This window comes from Apis mellifera, linkage group LG5, assembly GCF_003254395.2.
Source record: "Apis mellifera strain DH4 linkage group LG5, Amel_HAv3.1, whole genome shotgun sequence".
Taxonomy (NCBI): Eukaryota; Metazoa; Arthropoda; class Insecta; order Hymenoptera; family Apidae; genus Apis; species Apis mellifera.
This window is the reverse complement of record NC_037642.1, coordinates 10904890-10931954: the sequence shown is the minus strand read 5'-3', so window position 1 is coordinate 10931954 and position 27065 is coordinate 10904890. Positions and strand designations below refer to the sequence as shown.

General features: G+C 21.1%; 2 protein-coding genes across 12 annotated transcripts; one reads left to right on the top strand and one right to left on the bottom strand.

Annotated features, from left to right (window-relative positions):
- Positions 1-305: 305 nt before the first annotated feature.
- LOC409444 (AMP deaminase 2) lies at positions 306-22833 on the top strand. 11 transcript variants are annotated; one of them, XM_006567712.3, is made up of 13 exons: positions 306-445; positions 3430-3563; positions 11906-12080; positions 18123-18276; positions 18790-18976; positions 19369-19718; positions 19847-20044; positions 20123-20418; positions 20511-20637; positions 20700-20863; positions 20977-21271; positions 21368-21478; positions 21547-22833. In XM_006567712.3, exons 2-13 carry the CDS (start codon positions 3434-3436, stop codon positions 21715-21717), a joined length of 2358 nt encoding a protein of 785 aa, XP_006567775.1. In that variant the 5' UTR covers positions 306-445; positions 3430-3433; the 3' UTR covers positions 21718-22833. The 11 variants fall into 11 exon arrangements, with proteins under 11 accessions (XP_006567775.1, XP_026296358.1, XP_016767689.1 ...); XM_026440573.1 differs by lacking the exon at positions 306-445 and adding an exon at positions 1067-1348; XM_016912200.2 differs by lacking the exons at positions 306-445; positions 3430-3563 and adding exons at positions 4893-5323; positions 5431-5557.
- A 473-nt stretch (positions 22834-23306) lies between these two features.
- LOC725569 (UDP-xylose and UDP-N-acetylglucosamine transporter) lies at positions 23307-25227 on the bottom strand. The gene is made up of 5 exons (XM_026440572.1): positions 24846-25227; positions 24409-24625; positions 23970-24284; positions 23698-23849; positions 23307-23584 (listed from the first exon to the last, which is right to left on the bottom strand). The coding sequence occupies exons 1-5, from the start codon at positions 24920-24922 to the stop codon at positions 23338-23340; spliced, it is 1008 nt and encodes a 335-aa protein (XP_026296357.1). The 5' UTR covers positions 24923-25227; the 3' UTR covers positions 23307-23337.
- Between the last annotated feature and the right edge of the window lie 1838 nt (positions 25228-27065).

The following is a 27065-nucleotide window of genomic DNA, read 5'->3' as shown; positions in this document are numbered from 1 at the left end:
TAATGTTATATAATATTTCCATTGTTATTTTTTCATTGATTTTATTCGATTTATATTATTATTTTTTAAAATAATATATCGAATACTAGATATTTCTCGAATTTTTATTTCCATTATAGTTTTAATATATATATATGTATATGTATACATATATATATATATATATTATGTACAAATTTCAAGATATAGATATAGAGTTAATAAATATTAAAATTTATTTTTTTTTTTTATTAAATATTTGCTATAAATTTCATAAAATGTTATATCTTTTAATATTTTCCAAGAATAATATAATTTGTTGTATCATGCGATATGGATTTTCACAAGATCGACAGTTGTGAGTCTGCGCCAATTGTGTGACGTGCTTCACATCGCTATGGCGCCACTCGACTAATCGTGCCCATTGCCGTAGTCTTCTTCATTTGTACTACCTTTAAGATTTCAGGTGAAAAATTTTGTTTTTTTCAAATATTTCAATGATTTCCATTGACGTTTACAATAAGTTTAATATTTTATAATATAATATTATTTATTATCAACTATGAATTATTATTCTATTTTCAATTTTTCCATTTATTTAATGAATAAATTTATTAAAACTTATAAGCAACATTATAATATACATTCACAATATTATATATGAAAATTGTTTTTGTATATTTTGTATATTAAGTATTAATAAACAAGCCAGATTTATGTTTATAAATGAGGTTATTTTATTATGATTATTGAAAAATTTAAGGATTTAAGAACAGTTTTTAAAAAAACTATTATTCTCAAATGCATTCATTCAGATTTTTTATAGTTTGAATGACTTATATTCATCTTCCTATCAAGATAAGAAGGTTCTTATGATACTAGATACGATCCTATACAACATATCGCGACTGAAACATGCAGTGACAGTCTCTAGCTAACAGCACGCTCCAGCGTGCTGGAAGTTTTATGTGTGATATTTCTTTTATTATTAAGAATTATATCATTTTATGAAGTTCTTCTTTTATGCTTAATAAATCAGTGATCTTTAAAATAAAAAAAATACGTATGTATAAAATAAGTGAATCTGTTTTCCATAAATACTATTAAATTTTGACATCGTGACCTTGTTGTATCTATAAGAAAAGCTACTATAAAAGGCAAATTCCGAATGCTTCATGAATGTAGCTATTTAAATATCAAATATTTAGAAAACAGTGTTCTGTGATTATTTTCATCATTGTGTAATGCATATGTATATAATTTATGAGTATATATTGTTTATATTGAGTGATGTTTAAGGATAGTGATCTAAAAAAAAAAAAAAACATACAGTGACGTTTCATGCGTAAGCTCTGAAAATAACGAAAGTGTAAGAAAATTATATTAATATTACTATACGATTAATATTATGATTATTAATACAATTAATATTATTGTGTATCTCTTAATTTAAATAATGATAGATTAATTCAAATTATTTATTTTATTTTATATCGTATACAATATGTATCATTTGAATTTTTTTATGTAATTATTTATCAAATTATTTTATTATTTAAAAATATGTTTCAAAAATTTATTCTAAAACTTATTTCATTTTGAATGAATGAATGAATCTTTATCATATTTAAATATAAATTTTCTAAATTAATCTAAATAAAGAATTCAAGATTTTAAATTGACCTTCGTCTTTTTTAGATCTATATTTTCGTTTAACTAGATATTTCGTTTAACTATTTTGAGAAATCATTAATCTACATATAAACTTTCATGTTAACTTTTAACTCAATTTAAAGTTATTTCCTACAATTATTTTATTTATTGCATATAAATTATCATTAATATCATCATAAACAAAACTTATTATATAAATTATTATATAAAAAAAACTTATATATAAATTAATTTTGTTGTAAATATTAAGATTTTTTTTAACGAATTTTTGAAAAATGTTTCACTTACCATTTAATTAATAGAATTAAATAGAAATATAGTTTTAAAATAAAATCATTATTTTTTTTATATTTTCGATTTTTCTTAAAATGAGATTTTATAAAAAGTTTTTATAAATAATCTTTAAAATATATCCATTAATTCGTATATTGATTTAAACAAAGATCACTTTGAAAAAATTTCCAGAACTTTTTGGAAATAAAACTTGTATCCAGAATTAAATTCTTTTCTTTTAAGAGTAAATTATTTTTTATAATTATATTTATAATATTTTTTTAAATAATAAATAAAATGATAAATAATTACGTACATGAAAAGATTTAAATACAATACTCAATTGTCTTCAAACACAATTTATAAAAATTAAATAGGAAGATCAAAGTTTGGGAATTTTGTTTACTTCAATAAATTTGAATAATTTTATGTTTTATTTTAAATTCTGTTTGTAAATATCATAATTATTATGTTTCTCAATGCAAATGCAGATATCAAAAATTTTGAATATATCTTGGGAAGATTATTTCGAATTGCTTTTTTTAAATTTTTCCTAAGTTAGGTGGAAGTTTCGCAAGCAAAAGAGGAATTTTGTGCACTGTTTTCATCCGTATTACTTAAAATTTTCTTTCTTAACATAATTGCATCGTCACAAATATATCATTCGTTCGCTTATATATCTTGGAATTCGATATATGAATTATTATTTTTATTAATCTTTTATTATATTTAGCATTAATTAGAAAATATTTATTATAATTCATTCTTAGATAAATATATCTTAGAGAAATATAAATGTGCTTTATTCACAAATAATATAATAATTTTTTGTCTATGTTATTGATTTTTTTATTATTTTATTACATATTTATTTTTTTATTTTATTATTTAAATTTTGAACTTGCATTTAAAACATTTTAATAAAAACAAATTCTATGTATATTTTGAATATAATTTTATATATAATTATATATTAATTGTTTTACAAAAAAAAAAGAAACACATTTTTCTTGAACAATTACAAGTTCATAAATATAATTCAGGTTTTAATAACTTAATTTTTTTTCTAAATATTATTTTAGTCAAATATGAATTCAATTATTAATGCAAAATTCCATTATTATTGTGATATAAAAAGTTAACAAGAAGTTAAAATGCTAATAATGAATAGAAATTGATTAGAAAATAAAAAATTTTTTGTTCTGTTTTTTTGTTTATTATTGTTTTTCATTAATTTTTTAATGATTTCATATACATAAATGATATATACATTTTTTTTACATATATGTATTATATGAACATGACATATTTATATACAATACACTTGTAGATAGATCTTAAATTTATATTTATTCATAACACATAATTTTAATGACAATATTGAATTGTGTTTTTCATATAATAGTAACATACAATGAAATATATTAAAATTGAAATATATTAAAATTCAGACGGTAAAATTTAGATGGAAAAAGAAATCAAAATATATCTACATGTTCATAGAAAAATGGAAGATCTGGTAATAAACAGCGTGAAGGATGTTAATAGTGGAACCAATAGGATTTATTACGAATTAGATGGTGAAGGTGACGCCGATAGTTCAACAACACCGCATAATGTCGATCATCATCGTGACCGTAAGTTTCATTTTTTGATATTTCATATCAAATATATCATTATAGCAATGAGCAACTTATAATTTATAATTGTGGTATTTAAATTTGAGATAATTGTAATAAAATTGCGAATTATACATATATAATTTTATATAATACATTGATCAATTAATTAAATTTAAAATTAGTAAATAATATATTCATTTTTGTAGAGAAATTATATTATAAAGACAAGATTATACAATTAATTTAATAAATTATTTTTATAAAAGTATAGCGTATATTTATATCAAAAGTCATAATTTTTGCACTTTCTATTTTATTATTTGTAAATAAAAAAATTTGAAATAGCTATAGTATTAACAACTATTATTTACATTTTGTTTATAGTGAAACATTTTGTATTAGTTATAATATTTTTTTTTTAACGAGTTTGCTTTATGAACGTATCATCAAAGCATAAAACATAATTTAAATATGATACTGTAATTTTAACTCATCTACAGATAAGCATTTTTGATAACAATGCTGAACAAAAAAAATAGAATCATAAAAATGGTTATCATTCGATGGTTTTAAAATTTTTAAGAGGATCAATAATTCATTGTGTGACATTAACGTGGTTTTATTTCATTTCATTCTAATAATAATTAATAGTTTTCAATAATAAATAAAATTATTTATTGTTAAGAATTTATATTATTGTTAATAATTTAATTGAAAAATTGTTTTCTTCATTATTTTTCAATTATTATAATTATATAGAATTATGTTTTTATAAGATATATTTTTTTTATATATTGTTTATATTTTAATTATTTCGTCAATTGATATAAATATTTTTATTTAAGTGTACAGATTATATGCTTATTAATTTTGAAAATGAGAAAAAAAAGATATATATATAATTATTTAAACACGTATCATTAATATGCAAACTGATATTTTATAATGTTTTATTTAAAACAAATAATATCAAATAACATAATATAAAAATAATATCAAAAGAGCATAAAAAATAACTTGATTTATTTTAAATTTACGAGCATAAAACATTATAAAATTACTTTAAAATGGATGTAATATTTTACGCATAAGAAATCATTATGCATGACATTATGGCAGTATATCATCAAATGACGTTTTTGAAATTTGGCATAGAGCCTACATTTTGTTTGCGTTCTTCATCGTCCTCTTTCTCGCCTTCACCTACTGAATAGTATTTTTGCCATCGTGCAACCATCTTCTCTCAGTTCATGCATTGTACATTAGTTGCTCAACATTTTTAATACGCGAAAATAAAAATAAGAAGAAATAAGAAAAAAAAAACTAGTGAACTAGTTTTGTGTAATAATAATCCTGTTTTATACGATCGAGAGAACGTCGGTCACTTTTTTTTTGATATTTTTCCATTTTGTAAATACCTATTCGACATAGAGAACCAATGTTTCTAACAATAAACAGTATCATTTTGGTGTATTAGTATCACGAGACATCGTCTGCGTTCAGTCTATCGTAAAGAAATATATAATTAGATGCACTAAATTGTGTATAAAATTACATTAATTACGAGTGACTGTGTGGATTTCATATATAGATAACAAATAACATTGACGAATAATATTTATTTAAGTATAGAGTTAAATGATTAGCACACGTGTGTCATAACATTGGATAAACTAAGTGTAGTTAACTTGACGTTGAGGCATAAAATTCAGTTGTTAACTGAACAGTGTAATAAAGAGAAGAATTCATTATTACAAAGAAAACGTTAAAGATTGGTGTGTATTCGAAGCAAAAATATTTCTTATGAAAAAAATCTAAATCTATATTTATTACATCTATTACAAATTTTTAGAATATAAATTATTCCAAATTCATATCGTAGTGTGAACTTGAAGTGTTCGGTGTTCGCCTAAATCGAATCATGTCAAGTAGAGGTGTCACTACTTTAGAAAACGATTTTTTTCTCTGTCCAAGGATACCAAATTTTCTTATAGATCCTGAGGATGAAGGTAGGAAAGGATTGACTTTTATATTTAAAAATTTATATATTTTTAACAAAAAAATATTATAACAATTATAAATATATTAAAATTATTATAATATTATTAATGAATACATTAAAATTTTTGTAATACTATTTTTGCATAGTATTATATTATTCTTATTCTAAAAAGTACAAAAAATAAATATTGTTTTTCAAATTTTTTTCTAAAGAGTCTATTGTGCAATGACTAAAAAAAGTTATTCATTTCAATTTTTTTTAATTTTTTATTTTTTTTTATGCTATATAAATGCAAGGAATAAATAAAATTTATAATGTTGTTCATTTTTACATTTATGTTCATTTATACTATGGATTTTTAAATTATAAATAATATTTGTATGTGAATCTCAAAAAAAAATTTTAAACTTTTTTTAAATCATTTAAAAAAACTAAAAAAAACTGATATTTATATGTATTAACATTGTTATTATTTTGTTTTTAATTTTCATAAATTTTGATTAATTGATTTGCCTAATTCATACTACATTAAAGAAAATAAACAATATATTACAAAATTTTTTGTAATATTGTTTGTTAATATAATTTGGTATTAATTATAAATTATTTAGTTATATTTTATATTTTCATTTTCTATTATAATTTTTATATTATTTAATGAAATATGTTTTAATTTCAATATCTAAATATTATAAAAATTAAATTTGTAATACATATATTATTATTGTTATCTTTGTTTAAATCGGATAACGGTACATATAATACCACCAATCTATCATTAGATTAGATATCTTATCAGTAACTTCTATGTAGAAGCATTTGCATTTTTTTATGTTCGTATTACAATCGATGCAATTTAGTATTTCATAATATTCAAAGAAATAGGAAGTTTTTTCAAAGAATTCACATTTATGTAATTAGTAATAATATACAAATAGACAATATAGATTTAATGTAAAGTATTTTTTATTTTTAAAATAAGATTGTCTTCGTAATATTTTGTATTGTTCAAAGAATTTGATATATAAAGTATATACTTGAATTAATAATTTAATCATGTAAAGATAACGATATTATTATTATGTAGTATTTTATTAATTTATATTTTTTAATTTTCAATAATATTTTTATTATGTGTTTGATTAAATAGTTTGATATAATTTTATTCAATATTGTGAATTTGCTTAAAATAAGAAGAAGAAAATTAGAAGCAATTAGCATTTAAAAGATTCTTTGTAATTTCATACAAAGAATTCAATTATGTAGAATTCTTGAATGAATTCTTGAATGAATTCTTGAAGAAATTATGGAAACTTATCTAAAGAAAAAAGAAAATTCTTATTAGTTATTGTTTAGAATAATATTATAATAAATAATTCATTTTATTTATTTCATCGAAATAAATATTTTATAAATAATTAATAATTTATCGCATAAAAATATATGATATTGAAAACATTTTGAAAAATTTTTTTAAATGCAATATTAATTAAATATATTAATTGAATAAAAATATTTTGTATATTTTTATAAATTATTTAATTGATTCCGGTGCATTTATTAATACATGAAGAAATGCAATTCTAATAATTATTCTCGAATATTGATCGAGTGCCAAAATCTAATTTATGAAAAGTTATGAATCCGAAATAGAGAATTTTATATATTAGTTATTTATAAAAATATTCGAAGACTTTTCATGAAACAATTCTATGATTATGTATCAACAATTATCAATTATTATTAAGAAATATAATTAAAAAAAGTAATACAAGTGTGAATGTGAAAAGATAATTTACGATAGTTTGATAATAAGTGTTACGGATGTAGCTAATTCGTTCACAAGTAAGAGTGAAAGTGAAAATTATATATGTATATTACAAAAAAACATTCATTGCATTATTAAATTTAATAATATAAAAATAATTTTGATTTATAAAAAATAGTTATATATTATAAATTGATTATGCATTAAAAATTTATTATATAATTTATTTATTATTTTTATTATATATTTCTATAGTTTTTGTTATCAGAATTAATTTTTCAAAATAATATTTTGTGCAGATTTATATTGATTAGATAACTTTGGTACATTGATTTAAATTTCTGTCAATGTGTGAAATACTTTTCTGATAGTTTTCTACTAATTCATAGATAACAAAACATAAATAATTAGAAGATAGATTATTATTTATCATGTACTAATTATAATAAAATACATTTATGAAAAAGATATTTATAATATATTGAAATTCAATATCAAGTAATCAATTAATTTCAAATAATTATTTATGTATATGCATATATAGATATAAGTATTAAATTATATATGCATGTAATAATTTGAGTTAATATTCAGATTATTAATGATTACAAGATACATTTAGATTTTCACTAATAATGAAATACTTTAAATGCAAATAATTAATACACTTAATTTAATAAAATTAAATTACACTTAATATTTGTTTAATATTAATTTTCATAATAGAATAATATTTATATATATGTATGTATAAAATATTTTGATTTTATTTTGACAATTACACTTTGTATATGTACATTATGTATACATAGTTTCAAACAATGTGGATCAAATGAAAATAATATGTATGTTAATTTAATAATAATTTTTATACAGATGTATATATGGGTCCATGTAAAAATTTTAGTAAATGTTCAAGTTATTCTAAGCATACTATTTTTATATCATTAGTGATTCATATTTCATCATCGTTCTATATTAATTTTAGCATAACTTCATCTTGAGAGGTTATTTATTATAAAATGAAATATACGAAAATAACACAACTTCAAACACTTGAAATATGTTAAAATTTTTAAATATCAATTAAAATATTAAAGTATTATATATTAATAAATAATTTATATTTACCGAAAAACATTCTAATTCTATAAAGAATCAACATAATCAACATAATGAATGGAATATATATATATATATATATATTTATATAGCATTATATCGCTATAAGAAAACGTGCGATAGTTAACGCTTCTTGAGAACTGTTTCACGATCTTGGCGTACGTGCGTTAATGGCGCTACCAGAAAACAGCTTGATGGCAAGTTGTATATGTATATATACGAGTGTGTAGTTGTATGTACCGATTCTACGATGTCTACCAAGTGCCAACTCTACGCTACAGTCAGTGTATTCGATACTCGCAATCAGTTAACGTGAATAGTGTCTTCTCGAATTAAGAGTGTCTCGTTTTACATCCAGGTCTTTTATATAATTTTGCATAAGAGTTTTGTGTTAATTTTTTTTTAAAAACAAGAGTGTATATTTGTGATAAATTAAAAGAAATAAATCGGAACTAGATTTTCGAAGTAGCAAAAGTGTGGTATTTATATGTTTGTAAAATTTTTAAACAAACTTTGAACTAATGATCGTTTATGCCATAAATTTTTTGATCTAAATATGCATTAATCAAAATAAAAATATTAATAACAACATATTTGTCAAAGTTATTTAAAAATTTTCTTTCGGTAACAATGATTTATTTTTTTTTTAAATATTAATATTTAATAATTGTTAGTATTTATATTGTTTATGAAACATTATTGATGTTTTTCTGAATTATTACGATTTTCTTTTACAAAGATTTTTAAGTTTAATTTAATTTAATTTTTACTTGTGATACATGTAAATACTAAAATTATCTTGTGTGTCATATCTTATATATATATAATTATAACTGTGAGAAATATGTAAACACTGAAGTAATTTATTTTTATATATCTATAAATATAAATATATGCTATAATTTCGTATTTTTGATATTCGCCAAATCAAATTCTCGATGACTCATGCGAGCAGACATATTTTCTGAAAGTAGTTACTCGCGAATGAATGTAAATACAAAAAAACTTTATTTATAGATTGAAAATACGGTACAATTACATCTACAGTTACCTAAATTAAAAAATGCTGCATAAAAAATTACATGACTGTCAATCATCACACTCCTATTAGCATGAGCCAACAGTTTATTATGATTGTGTTCATTTAATAAAATTATCAATCTAAACCAGCTGGTAAAATACGAAATTCATTGTACTTAAGGAATGTAAACAGCTGTTGCCCTTTCGTTTTATGGTATTCTCCACATTCTGTTCTATTAATACACATTGTGTTTTGTAAACTTATCATAGGTCATAGGTCATGAAATTTACTGAATTATCAATTTTATCAATAAAATATTTAAAATAGTAAATGTTGCTTTAATTCTGATTGTTATCAAAAAGATAAATTGAAATTATACTATTTAATAGTTTTTGAAATAAATTTTAAAATAAATTTTGAAAGAATTTTATATTTAATTTAAAATAAAATATGAATTTTATGCAAAATGTTTACACTTTATTAGCTTATAGTGTTCTTTTTATAAATAACAAATTTATAAAAAGAAAAATTATAAGAAGATAATATTTTCTTATTTTTATTTTATTTGAAAATTCGAATAAATATTTTCATTTCATAATATTTATATAATAAATAAATAAATATAATAATTAGTGAATAAATTTAATCAATAATTTTGATAGCTATTATTTTTATGTTATATAGAGATGATTATTAAAATAATTTCAATAATTTACGAATAAATTCAAGGTCAAATTTAAATATAAAAATTAAGTAAATATTTTGGTGATTTTATGCATTTATCAAATATTAACTTTTTTATCCAATTTCATCCGGAATTTAATTGCAAATTTTATTTATTATTTTTCACTTAAAAGAAAGAAACTTAAAATAAATCAATTTTATAAATTTAATTATCACAAATTAATTATTAATTAGAATTTTGTAATTATTTTAGAACTTGACTTTTCATTTCTTCAACTTTTAACATTTCTTCTCTTTTTATTTCTTTCTTTTTATTGGTAATGTATAAACTCAACAGTTCTTTACTCTCTGATATTTTAATATGTAGCCTTGTAAAAAACATTTATCCAGGTCTAAATGTATATGTGACATTAATAATATATATATCGGTTTCTTATTAAAATTAACATGATATTTATAAGTTAATTAATTTAAAGGGCAATTTTTTTAAATTATTTATTTTGCTGAATATTCGCCATATTTTCAATACTTTGTTTTGAGCTAAATTGAAAAATTCGTATACAATGTTATTATTTTAAGGAAATTGAGAAAAGAATTAATACAGTCAATGAATGAATCAATAAATTGACTTATATTATAAATAAATGAAGATGAGAATTACATAGCTTATGGTTAAATATAATATGATTATATAATATATATATATAGATGTAAAGTGAAAATAAAATTAACATGATGTTATTTCTTCAAAACACAATTTTTGCAGCAATATTATGTACAGATTTCCAGCATATTTATTAATCAAGGTTACAAATGACGATCAATTTATATGCATAAAAATTTCCACTATATCGATTCAACAAAGTAGTATAGATGAATCTATAATAGTTTTACTAAGTTATTTTTTTACTTAACTGGCGAATTTATATTGATAATATAATTTGTAATTTTTAATTTTATTTATAACTATTTAATTCATAATTCAAGAAAAGAAGACATATCGAATTAAAAATATAGTATTAGCAAGCATAATGAACTGAGGATATACATTTCATAATCTCTGAATTTAAAAATTTTTAAGTTGTAGACGAACAATTTATAAACTTTATATATATATGCATATATACATATAAAATAAAATAAAATAAAATATACATATATATAAATGATAATATATATATAAATAAAATTTTATTGTTTTAAATATCAAAATTACTTAATTGCACAAAATTTAAATAAAATATTTCAATTAAATTAAATTTAATATAATATTAAGAAAAATTATAATTATCAATAATTTAGAAATATTCATAATATTATAATTAGATAAAAATGGAAGATTTTCAAATTAATTGTATTAGAATTCTGAAAAATCTTTCTAAACTCACAGAATAATTTGCACAATGGTGCTGGGTAATGAAAACGACTACATGACTGGATATAAACGCAATTCTGTTACGGAATGGTTACAGAAAACTGGACAAGCAAAAAATGATGGTAATTTTTCAGATGAGATGTTGTGTAAATTTTTTTTTTTTATTAAGATTATGGAATTCAATAATTTCAATAAAAATATTTTATATTCAATTGACAACAATAAATAATAATATAAAAAAACTTAATTGAAATTTGTAGTTAAAAATTTAAGCGAGGACATACAATTTTAACGAGATCAAAAATATTTAAGCGTTTAAACTTTGAGGAACTAATTAAGATATAAAAGTTGATAGAATTAAAAGGCTTGTAACTTATCATTGTAGGAAGTGAGAGTCCAGTTTTTGGTCTGGAAGGTGGAACAGGTACAGGTGGTGGGACTTCCTTGAGACTCGCATCGCATGAATTGCCTAATGAAATTTCTGCTCCATACGAAGTTCCACAATTTCCAATTGAACAAATTGAGAAAAAGCTTTTGATACAAAGACAATTAACCGTCAAGTAAGTATCATTATTTATTTGTATTTTTTATTTTTTCAAATATAGATGAATTATTTATTTAATCCTATTTCTCAATTTTTAAAAATTTAATAGTTACTCTTTTCCTTCTTTTCATAATTATTTTTTGAATTTAATATTTTAAGTGGATCTAAAATATTTCAATTTTTTATGATCAATATTGAATAATATCATTAAATATTTTTTATAAAAAATTTAGTATAAATGAAAATGTTTATGGCAAAACAAATATTACATTATTGTATAATAATTAATTATTTGTGGAATTATATTTAGAGATGGATAATAGTATTAGTTTTTCAATTGTTATTCGTTGGAAAGTTTTCAGTTTCTTGTATTCTTCCATTCACAGCAATGATAAAGTATCTTCTTAGATTGAATGAGTAAATTTTATTACTATTGACTTATGTATATACTCAAACAAAAAAAAAATTATAACGAATTATCTTAAGAGTCGTGTAAAATAATTTTTCCTTTATCGCTTATGATATTATAAAGATCGATAAATTTTAAAATGATATTCGTGTTCGATATTTATTTAAGTACGTGATAATTATATATCTATAACCATTTTTCTCTTTCATTTTAATTATTTTAAAATTAATTATTCGAATAATTAATTATATCTTTACACTATATTTCGATTTATCATATCATCTATATAAGGGACCAATGTCAAATATAATCGTACACCCTAAGTATATAATAAAGTCCCCTCTTCGTATTAAACTGTTTGCTTAACACGACGTAGTAGCTAAATTGATTCTTTTGCTCGAATTCAGCCCTAAGTACGTTCATTAGATTTAATTTCATTCATTCCAGATCCATCGAACTTATATAACATCATTTCCATTTGAGAATTGTCCATTTTTTTACTTTTCTTTGCGAATATTAAATACAATTTAATTCTTTTTAGACAATATTGGCTTTTTTAATAGCTTTCTTAGTATAATATCTTCAAGTTGTATCTCTCGAGTATTCTTCAAATCATTTCAACTATTTGTTTCTATAGAAACGTAACATTTTAACAATTTTGCAGTTAACAATTTGCAAATTTTGCTTCATTTTCAATTTCTTCGGTCACTCACCGATAAAGATAATACGTCTGAAGAGTATTTTTTTATTCCTTGTTCTGTGAATTGACACAACACAACATTTCATAGCAATTTAACAGATGGTTAATCTGCAATTAAAAGAGAAATATTTCTTTTAATAATATTATGAGGAAGTTTTTCATTCTCCATAATTTTTATATTTTTCCATTTAAAAGATGTTTAGATAAGCTAGTTTAGATATAAATGTTTTATAATATTATTAAATAGAAGACATTGTAAAACTATTATTTTATTACATAACAAATACTAAATTTTATCCAAAAATAAATTTAAATCAATAAATATTTCTTGATATCTTGAATGAAGAAATATATTCAGCTGCAAAAATTGTTGAGTTAAATTCAATAATAATATAAGTTTAAAATATAAGTTTATAATAATATATTTATTTAAATAAGTTTAGTAGATAAAATTATTTTACAATTTTACTTATCTAACGAATTTTAATAGATTCAATCTATGATATTGAGCAATAATTAAAAAAATATATATATATATAAATTTTTTATAGATAAATATAAATTTATTTTGACAAAATAATTTTATAATTGATTGACAAATTATAAACATGATTGTCAATACCTTCAAAAGTATTTGAAATATTTTACTTTTGACAGGATGTAATAATTTAATTACAAGATTACGGATAATAGGATCGATGATGGTATTCTTTATAACGATCAAGCTACGCATAGCATAATGTCGTGACGCAACAAAATTGATTTTTTTGAAAGCTAGTATGCGATAATAAAATTGGTATTTGTAATTTAATTCCATGAAATTATTTATTATTTTCTTATTTTTATTTCTAAATAATCAGCTGAATAAAGAAAATTTTTAAATATTGACAAATAAATAAAAATAGATAGAATTTAATTATTCTTAATTTTTAATATAACAATCGATAAAATCGTGTTTCATTAATTGATTAACAAGTGATATTTTCAAATTTATGTAATTGCGAAATGTATATGTATGTCTCTTATATGTTACTTATATTTTTAAAAAATATTTATATCAGAGCAATAATTGGGATGAACATCATAGTATCGAAGTAAATGAAACGGAAGGTTACGTTGACGGAAATTAAACATATAGATTACATTGCTGTACACATATATGTATACATAGTATATAAGTAGCCAGAAACAATGTGGTTGCGACGTGACAATAGTGCTACGCAGCATGGTAGTGGCGCGGTAGTGATAGGCGAGACGGCGAAGGGGTGGCTCTCACGGTCGGCCGTTCAGTAGTCGTGCAACCATCGAGGAGGGAGGAAGTTTTCGCCGGTATGCACTGCGTGCAATGTAGATCGTTTCCGGTCCACCACGAAGAAATATCACACTCGTGTTGGACGACCGCATGATCCCCTGGCTTGGCTTTACGATAGCCTTTCATGACCTCGCCACGAGCATTTCCGAGGCCAGGCTATGTGAGTTAACGTATCGATTAACAGAAATTTCATACTCTCTGTGCGTTTACCGTGCCCGTGCATCTTCAAATTACGCGTTGGAAAAAGGGATCCATGAATATGAAAAAGGGGCAGTATGGAATAAGACAAATTCATCCCTCGTTGGCCAAACGTTATTAACATTTTTTTTCACCCCTTGTTCACCTCTCTTCTAAAGGATTCTAAAGGATTTTGTGAATGACACGTATACATGTATGTATACGCGTACATGCATGATTCGACGCAATGCTCTTTTGATAGTGCGGACATTTGTTTTTTTTAATTATTTCCTTCCGTGTGAAACGTTTAGTAGCCACATATTCGCTATTATTAAGATTTTTAAATATTAAGTATTAAGTATTAGGTTTATTAAGTGATACATTTATGTATATAGTTAAAAAAATTTCATTTCATTGTTTGATAATCATTGATGAATATTTTTTTTTGTTCATATTTTTTTATACTATGATCAAATTTTACATTTACATTTCTTACGTAATTTTAAATATATTAATTGTAATTTTTTTTGCAAATTATTGTGCATTTGTAATCGTAACAACATATGGATTAATGCAACTGTTTGAAACTCTATTTGAATTTCATTTCAGTTTAATATTATAAATGTTTTTTTTTTTTTTCTTACTAATTACCGTATGAGCATAATATCATGTAAATGTGTTAAAATTAAACTATATTATATATATTATGTATATATGTATATACACATATATGTATATATACATATAATTAAACAAATTAAATTATACATATATTATTAATGTTAAGTTATATTAATGTTAAATTAAAAATAGAATTTATTAAATGAATATAGATTATTATGCTAAATATTTTTGTCAAGTTGTTATCATTTGATTGAAATATCATAGAGAAAATATAATTTATAATTTAATATTATTTTAATATAATTTTATATTAAAGATATTTTGTAATTACATCAATACAATTGAATGGCTTATATAAAAATATAAACTCAATGGGAAGAAGACACATATAGTCATTTTTTTTTTATATTATCAACTAATTGTTGCATTCTAATGTTCATTAAATTATTTTTTAGTACCGTGACATGTAATATTTCATGAATAGAAAAAAATAAAAATTTCTTCATATCGAAAACAAATAAATAATTAAAACTTAAAAATAGACTTATTATATTAAAAAAAAGAATTAAAGAATTTACAAATTTTTATGCAGTTTCATTTTTATTTTTTCAAGTATGTATGATACAAGTAAAACAAATACATTTATGAAATTTAATTGAAAAGATGTGTTGCACTTTGAAAAATATTATAAATTCATTTAATAAAAATATTATAACATATAACTTGTTTTTCTTCAAAAATTTCTGTAAAATTATAGCATATATTATATTACGCGTTTTTTATACTGGGCCCTTCAATTTTAAATTAGATTGAAGGAATATATATTATCATTATGAATTTAAAAAAAAATTCAGAATTAACAATGAGCAATGAAATAATAAAATATATTGATAAAAAGACTGAAATATTATTTTGGTCATATTTTTCGAATTCATACTTTATCGAATTTGCGATAAATAGAAAAAGATAAAAATGTATATAATAAGAAAGAAACATTTGCTTATGAAATATTTCGTTTTTCGGACGCTGTCAGCGTGCATGCAACAGACGTAAAATACAAGACAAGGAACGTGTAACATGTTCGCCGGTGCGAACGAGTCGAAACGATGGCTCAGGGATAATAGGATACTCTTGAGGTAAATTAAAATGCCCACATCATGTTGCACATCCCTTAAACCTTTTAGGACGGATTTTTTTTTTTTATAAGAAAACATTTTATTTTAAATATAATTAATTATTATTTCTCTTTACAATATAACCGCAAAACGACCAGTAATATAAAACCCAATATATGTAATACATATATAATTGTGTATTTGAATTTTAAAATTATTATGACTTTTTTGTTTCAGTTTGATAGATTTAAATTCTAGATTCTTCATTTTGAATGAAAAATATAAAATGATGAAGTAAAATATGAAAAAATAAATTAACGAAAGGCTATATTTATTTTTGTATCAAATAAACGAATTTGAAATTTTCAATGAAATTAAATATCTTCATCGTTAAAAAATATTCTTTAAAATTTATATTATTAAATCTATCACCCGTCCTGAAGTGGTTAATCAAAATATTTGTATAGGTTATCCAACGGTTTTAATATAGTTTTAAGTTTTAATGTATTTCGTTGAAATTATGCTAGTTTATTATTATTAATTATGTTTACGAAATTATATGTATATGTATATGTATATATGTAGGATTGCTATCGTTTTGACACGATTTTGTCCTGTATAATACTTTGATCTAAAATTTTGTCATCTCGAACATCTAATAAGGTATAATAGATCTTTGTGGCTATTATTCGCTTTTGTCTTTATAGATTTCAATACAATAGAGATATTTAGAATAAAGTCATCTAAATATATAATATATATATTCTTATTCTATAATTTGAATAATATATCGTATATATGAGGAAAAAAAATATCTAAAAACGTAAAGAATTTTAATTTTTAGATTGTCAATGCACAAATATATGCACGCGGTTTTCTACTTGCGTGATATTTTAGCATATATATATTTTCAGCTCAATCGCTTCGATTTCACATTATTATCAACATATATAATAATACCATTTAAAATATTTATATTTTGTATAAAAAGAAAACTTGTATATAAAACTGTATATATTTTTAAAATAATATTATTTTATTTCATTAAACGATTAATGTAATGTTAATTTAAATATAATTTTTAAGTAAATATTATTAAAATAATATAATTGAAATTATTATATAAGAAAAGTAATACTTGTATTTATGTGAAGATATATTTTCTACAAACTTTGATAAACTGTGGAAATATCAAACAAAAAAACGAGATAAATATAACATATTTTAAATGCGTTTTACTAATTTAGATTTCTACGTAATCAAAATCAAATTTACGGATTATTATGGTAATCAGCATTTATCATCATGAATCAAATTTCGAATAAATACTGTATTGTAATATTTATATAAAAATCAATCATTATTATAAAAATATTTATCAATTTTATAATATTTAGTATAATTATAAGATTATACGAAAAATGTGTTCTATAAAAATTAATATTCAAAACTGACAATATTCTTCGGAATATGATTAAATTTTTATCACAACATATTTATAATATTCCTTTATTTCTTAAATATATAAATAAATTGATTTTTATATTTTTTTTTTATTTTTTTAAATTATTTATTATTCTATATTCTTTTTACATAATACATATGTAAAAACTATATAGTTATATATGTATGTAATAACTATTTAATGTTTCACTCTTTTTATCATTATTTAAATTTCTATATTTTTTGAATAAAAAATCATGTTTAGAATATTTTTTTAGAGCTGCCAAGGATTTAGAAGAACGTCGTAGCCATTATGAACCATCACTCGGACCTGGTATACCAGATGATGTCGATCATCACTTTAATCTCGAAGAAAATGATTTTGTCCCACACTTTCAGAGGGTATCCATATCTGGTGAAGATACTTCCGGGGTATGTATAATTGATTTTGAAATATATTAAATATCTCATACAAAATGAAATTATAATTAGTTTTTACCAAGGATTTGAAATAAATGCTGATTTTTCTCAATTTCCTTAAAATTTATAAATATAATTATCAATTATTTAATTGTAATTAAAACATAATGATGTTTTAATCGATAGAACCAATTGATTTATTTGTATATATATCTATGTTCGTAGAAGACTGTATTTTTTTTTTTTTTTTGAGATTTCTATGAGAAGAAACCTCAAAAGTGTTGTCTTATGTAGGAAATCCCTATTATATATCGCTATTTTGCCCTTCCGTCTATCTTTCATCATTTTATAAAAAGCTTTCTTAATTTTTAAACTATTGTATTATGTAATATATAATGATTGGAAAATTTCTTTTTACATTTCAATAAAAAAAAAAAAAAATAGAGAGAAATGATAAAGAAAATAAAATTTAAGAGATTTAAGTAATATTGAAATTAAAAAATTCTTAATATTATATATTTATAGGTACCTTTGGAAGATTTACAGCAAGCGTCCCAGATGTTGGTTCAAGCATTGGCAATACGTGAAAAATACATGAATAATTCTAAACAGAGTTTTCCTTCTATAACATCACGGTTTTTACGCAGCATCGATAAAAGACCAGTGAGCAGTGACGATGAAGTTCAACATGATGATCGTAAAGCTATCGCTGGTATTTATTCCAAATTTACGAAATTATATTTTTCTTTTAACATTTAATTTTTTCTATCAATCCCTTGATTAATTCTTTTTTATGTTAAATGATATGATATTTTTGATATATTAAATTTTTATGATGTAAAATCAACTTAATGTATTGTTTCTCAAGGTAAAAGTTGCTGTTAGAAGTTGAAAATGAAATTATGGATCTGATGTAGACATCAATGCACTCAAAGATGCGTCTTAAAAGGTCCTTCTCCCATTCTTATCCTTTGTTGAAAAATTTTTTAAATTATATTATTTTATGTATATAATATATAAAATTAATCCTCTTTCCATATTAATACAAAAAGTTAAAAAAAAAAAATAATGATATTTTAATATCTGTTTTATAAATTTTATTAGATCATCCTGTACATGCACCTGCATCTCGAGGAGATCCATGGAAATGTGAATTTCCTCCAGCAAAGAATTATATAATTGCTCCTGTCAATGGTGTTTTTAATGTATATGCAAACGAAGAAGATTTCACCGATGGAAAGCCAATTCTTTATTCATATCCTGATTTAGCAACTTTTGTCAGGGATATGAATCTTCTTTGTACAATGATCGCTGATGGTCCATTAAAATCCTTTTGCTACAGAAGACTGAGTTATCTTTCATCAAAATACCAACTACATGTATTATTGAATGAGCTTAGAGAACTTGCCAGTCAAAAAGCAGTTCCTCATAGAGATTTCTACAATATCAGAAAGGTTAGTATGAAAAAAATATAAATAATTATTATATTATAGTTAATTTATATCATGAATATTTAATTAATAATTAATAAAGTGAAGAAAAATGTATCATTTATTAATTAAAATAATGTTATTGGTTTCAGGTTGATACACATATTCATGCAGCATCTTGTATGAATCAAAAACATCTGCTTAGATTTATTAAGAAAACCTTAAAAAATCATGCAGATGAAATTGTAACATGTTCTAAAAATAAAGAGACAATGACCCTTCGCGAAGTATTTCAATCAATGAATTTAACAACTTATGATCTTAGTGTTGATATGTTGGATGTACATGCAGTAAGTTTATATTATTGAATTCATTGATATAAAAAAAAAAATTTTTAAATAAATTTATTTATAATTCATTTTTTTTAGGATAGAAATACATTTCATAGATTTGATAAATTCAATGCTAAATATAATCCTATCGGTGAAAGTCGTCTCCGTGAAGTATTTCTTAAAACGGATAATTATCTAAATGGTAAATTTTTCGCAAGTATAATTAAAGAAGTTGCCAGTGATCTCGAAGAATCGAAATATCAAAATGCGGAGTTACGTCTTTCGATTTATGGTAAAAGTCCGGAAGAATGGGACAAATTAGCAAAATGGGCAATTCAAAGTGATGTATATTCGGATAATGTACGCTGGCTTATTCAAATTCCACGACTTTAGTAAGTTATAGTATATGTATATATTATTGAAGAATTTAAAATAAAATCATATTTTAAATTCTGGTATTAATCTGATATTTATCATTTCATAGTGATATTTTTAAATTGAACAAATTGATGACAAACTTCCAAGAGATATTAAACAATATCTTTCTTCCTCTTTTTGAAGTAACAAATGACTCTAATTCTCATCCAGAATTACATAAATTCCTTCAATATGTAAGTAGATATAACAAACAGGTTTTGATAATTTTCAGAATTTTTAATATTGAATATTATAGGTAATAGGATTTGATTCCGTTGATGACGAAAGTAAACCCGAAAATCCTTTATTTGACAAAGACGTTTGTCCTCCTGCAGAATGGGATGATGTTGAAAATCCTCCTTACGGATATTATCAATACTATACTTATGCAAACATGACTGTTCTAAATCATTTCAGAGCGTAAATATATCTTTACAATTAATTATATATATAATTATTTGATATTAATTATTGATATATATATTTTTATAATATTGTATAAACAAATATCTAATGTAAAATATTGTTTGTAGAGAACAAGGTTTAAATACCTTTGTTCTTAGACCTCATTGTGGTGAAGCTGGTCCTATTCAACATCTTGTCTGTGGTTATATGATGGCAGAAAATATCTCTCATGGTCTTTTACTTCGAAAAGTGCCTGTACTACAATATTTATATTATTTGGCGCAAATTGGGATTGCAATGTCACCTCTTAGTAATAATTCTCTTTTTTTAAATTATCATCGTAATCCATTACCTGAATATTTAGCTAGAGGATTATGTATAAGTCTTTCTACAGACGATCCTCTTCAATTTCATTTTACTAAGGTCAGTATGATATAAAGATCTTTTTAATTCTTTTAAAGTATGTTTTTTTTTTCCCATAATTTTCATATTTAAATTTGTAATAATATTTTCTTGTAGGAACCTTTAATGGAAGAATATAGTATTGCTGCACAAGTATGGAAACTTAGTTCATGCGATATGTGTGAACTAGCCCGAAATTCAGTACTTATGAGTGGTTTTCCACACAAGGTATGTATTCTGATTAACAGATAATAAATCAATACTATTATGTAAATATTTTTATTTTATTTTTATAGAGTAAACAATACTGGCTTGGGCCAAATTATACTAAAGAGGGTGTGGCTGGTAATGATATTACTCGAACAAATGTACCAGATATTCGAGTGGCCTATCGATATGAAACATTAGTCGATGAATTATCGAATATCTTTAAAGTTGTTGAAAAACCTGAAGCCGTTCCATTTTAATCTTTAGCGATAGTACAAAAAAAAACCTTAAACGTAATATAATTATTCTCTATAATTACAAATAGTATCAATAAAATTCGATAAAACTGCGATAAAAACTATTTGTAAGAATCTTGTAATGTAAATGATTATATAATTTATGCTAATAATCATTGTTAACTTTCGATAACTCCTTTTTAAAATATTTCTTTTATTAATTATATTAATTGTAAAATTACAAATTATCTTATTTAGATTTCATTCGATACTTTTACATTATATATTATAATGATAATTGTTTTATATTTAATAATTGAAATTTTTATATTTTTTTCTTTAAAATATTTTAACTATATAATGACGATATTTTTAAAAGAAAAAAATTAAGTTATAGGAAAATGTCTTTCACTCAGGTTGCAGAATTTTACTATGAAATAACGAAAAATTAATCTCAAATTTCTCATATTGACCAATTTAAGAATAGTAAATATTAGATAAAATTCCAATTTCAAGTGTTATTATATATAATTGCATATTATTATATAAATTAAATTAGAATTGAATATATATTAATTTTATTAAAAAAAAAGAAAGAAAGAAAGAAAAAAAGAAAAAATGTAAAGTACCATAAAACCGCAATTCATTTTTCATGCTTTAGTCATTAGAAAAATATTAGTTCAATTTTTTGAATCCTAGTGTTATTTTCTTACCTTTTTGTACATTTATACAGAAATTGTATATGTTATGTTTTTAAAAAGTGTGTTTAACTTAAATACAAATAGTTTTCTTATAAATTATATTTCATATATGAATATTTATATAATTTTTATTATTTTTATTATTAAATTTGAAGGCATTAAATTTAGTACTATTCGTAAAATAATTCGTATAAATGGTAATTCAAAATTAATTTTGATTTATCAACCATTATTTGAAATCAATTTGAAATCATAAATTTTTTTTGGTTTTTAATACAACTTTGTGATTAATAAGCTTTTATTGGCAAATGTATGATAATATATAAATATCCGTAATGAAATTTAATCTTAAATGTAAATTGTTGCTAGATAAAAAAAATGTATGTATTGTATAAAGTATATCTTATAAAATAAAAATATACTTGTATTGTTAAAATAATTTTGTGTTATCAATTAAATAGATTATCAAAATCTAATTAAAATATTTTATATCTTATAATGAAAACATATTTACAATATATCATATTATAAATTTTATAATTAATAAATCTAATTATAATATGCATAGTAAAATTTGATTTTTTTGAAATAAAAAAAATATGCAATTTTATATAGATTTTTTTTGTACGCGTGTAATTTAAATATAATCATTTAAATAAATAGGAAATATGAATTATGAATTTGATGTTTATAATTCATTGAGATTTTTTATTTATTTTAATATCGTGAAAATAATCTTTTCATTTTATTAATTTTATTAATAAATTTTTATACGAAATCATAAAGTTTTATAGACAACTTATAGATTGTTTTGTTTAAATAAAGAATAATAAAGAATTAATTTTTTTTTATTATTGTATTAATTGATATGTTTATCTTGTTTTCTTCAATTATATTATACAACATATAACATTTTTGTTTATATAATTAATAATATTATTTATTATTGAACTTTCTTAGTCTTTTCTGTAAATTGTAAACTTTCTGCAATTTTTGGTAATATTTCTGTAAATATTATTGTTCCTGTAAAGACTAAGATTGTACCAATCCAATGATAAATTGTAAATGGATTTTTAAAATATATTATAGAAAAAAGTAAAGATAAAAATTTCCGTAATGTTATTACTAATGTTACTGTAAGAGATGTACATTCCGTCGTTAATACAAAAACGGAACTTATACACATATATCTAAAATTATTATTAAGAATTATATATTATTAAAATTTGATTATGTATTTTAATTAATAATAGTTAATAATTTTAATATACATTATATAATTTATATATTAATAAAAGGATACTGTGTCAAAATATTTCCTATAAGATATACAATTAATTTTGGCACTTGAATATTAATAATTGATATTTTTATTGGATCTGATGCTAGAGCATATATAAGATGATCCCAAATATTAGAAGTCAATGTTAAAAAAAATGGTAAAGGTAATAAATGCTGAAAATAAATATTTAATTTTATTACATATTATATACACAAATTCTAATTAATAATGAAAAGAATTTGATATTTTGAAATTTTAATAGGTAATAATTTAAAATTAAAATTAAATTTTACCGTGTAATACAATGCTTCTCTCGCATTTTTTCCATATTTTTTATGTAATACTTCTTGATAAATTCCCATTCTTGCAGATACAAATAATGCAATAGTTAATAATGATATTCCTAATATCCACCAGAAAAAATCATCCCATGGTGTAGTTGGTACTTGCTCAATATTTTTAGGTTGTAAAGATTTAATTTCTTTTCCACTAACAATAGTACAAATTGCAATTCCAAGAGTTATCATAAATACAGATAAATATTTACTAAAGACATATTTTTTGTTTAAAATAATAATACCCATAATCATATTAGCTATCAGAGAACCCTAAAATTATTAAACATAAATTTAAATATGATTTTGTATCTATTAAAAAATTTAGATATTAATATATTTTATATTTAAATATAAATATACTTATTATTATATAAGTATTATAAATATTACTTACAGCTCTGAATATCATATGTAACGGCATAGGTATATTAAAATCAAATGCATAATTATTGCAAACATTTGCAATAAAAAACATTGTGACTAATATAAAATAATCTTTTATTCCTATATTAGGCTTTACTGTTCCACATTTTGAAGTGAATAAAAACCCTTCTATGGATATAAAAAGGAACTGTGAAAATGTGATAAGATTTCCACTACCTGGATCATCTCTGAAAAAATAATAATATTATTATTATTATATATAATGATGATGAATATACTATTAATGAATAATGATTTTAATATCACATTTCAAAATTATATTATTGAAAAATATAAATTATTATATTACTACTATTAATAACTATATTTATAAAATATAATAATATTTAAAAATAAAAACATATAACATAAAAAAATAATGCACAAAAAATAAAATATAATACTGACTTAACAAGAAGTTCCAAGAAAACAACATTACTGCAACAACCAAGAAAAACACACAATATCGCAATAGTTGCGCGCATATTTTAATTAACAAATATCACAAAATATAACCTAAAATGATTAATGGTATCGAATTTCGTCGCCTATTTATTCTATTTCAAAATTATGCGAAATTTACTAATGACTGGATAAATTATCACAAAGTCACGATACATAGTTATTTAATGTCTCATTTAAATGCCACATAATTCCTTCTATATACGTATATATGTACTACAAAATAAAGAATTCAATGAGTATATATAAAAGACTTCATTCTATACTAATTTATGCTATATCTTATTTAAGATATGTATTCACTTACATAAATCTTACATAAGTACTTACAAATGTATATGCATAAAGAAACAATAGAAAATATAATTTATATTTTATATTAAGATTAAATTATTTTTAAATAATAATTTATAATAAATATTTTTTTATTTTAAATACATTATAAAATAAATTAGTAATGAATAATAAAATATTTCATATAATATTTTAATTTATTATTTCATTAAAATAAAATATTCTTTTTTCTTTAGATATAAGAGAATGAAATGTTACATCAATATAAATAAAAATTTTAATAAAAAAAAGACTATTGAGATAATTATTTATAGAATTTAAAAAAAATTTAAGATGAAATATATTAAATGTTTATTTTACATAATGAAATTTAAAAATAATTTTATTGATTTTATTGATTTACGCATTTCATCAAATATTTCTTGGGTACATAAATTTTAAAGAACAAAAATAAGGAAAGCAAAATAAGAAAAAAATAAAAATAGATTAAAAATTGTAGGATTAGCACTATTTTTTGTATACTAAAGACAATTTTGTTTGTTTTAGTGATTAAAAATTTAAATAGATATTTCAAAATGTATTGATATTCTTATATGTTATAAGGACTATACTATATATTTGTATACAGAAATTTCTAAAAATTTTTTAAAAATTGCAAAAATATTTACACATATATAAACAAATGTTCTTTTTTATTATTCGCTTCAATATTATTCATACATTTTTGTTTAATTTTAACATTTTTATAATATTTTTTTTTTTAAATTATAATTAATTTAATTCCTTTGCTTTTTTTAATTTTATTCTAATTGTTGATAAAATATATTTTGCCGATAAAATAGGAAATTAAAATTTTTTTTAAATTAATCTATCTCGCCAGCTCGCGCCATCTCGCGTTTAAACATCCGAAGCTCTAACTTATTATTAGCATAACAAAATGTGCAAGGAGGTATTTGAAGTCAGAAACAAAGAAAGCAATATTGTGCAACAAGGATAGAGATTATCTCTCGCCATTTTGAAGATGTAATATTGAACATTCATTAATTATTCGTTTTTTATTCAAAATTTCGGTAGTTTTGAATTCGCATCTTGAAGCTAAAACTTTAGACAAGTTTTTTATATCAATTTTAATGTAAAATTTGTTTTTATTAATTATTTTTTTAACATTTAATGCATCATATTTTTTAATAGCTCAAAGACGCAATATTAAAAATTCATTAATTACTTGTTTTCTACTAAAAATTTCCATATTTTCAATCTCTCATTTTGAAATTAAATCTCTAAATAAAATTCTCATATTAATTTTAATATGAAATTGTTTATTAATTATTAATTATTTATTAACGATTAACATATCATATCTTTTAATGAATCGAAAATATTATATTGAAACTTTATTAATTATTTTAAAAAATTTTTTTTTTTCATTTTTTTAAAAATTTTTTTTAAATTTCAGTATTTTTAAATTCGCATTTCGAAACTAAAGTTCAAATAAGTTTCTCACATCAAATTTAACATGAAAGTCTTCTTAATTAATTATTTATTAATTTGTTAATAAACATTAATAATATAGATTTTTCATTGATATTTCATTATTATAAGATTTATTTCTAAATATGACTATATTCATTTAAAATGTTATTTCTTTTTCTATTTTCACATATGAATTTTATTTATAATTTTATTGTAGTTTAATAAATTAAATAAATTGATTTTATATTGGATTAGAAAATGCAAATTTAACTATGATATATTTATGATAATCGTTAATAAATAATATGTGAAAAGGAATTTAAAATTAATATTGAAAGACTTATTTGAAATTCTTACTTCAAAAATGTGAATTCAAATTTTTAATACAAAACAAATAAT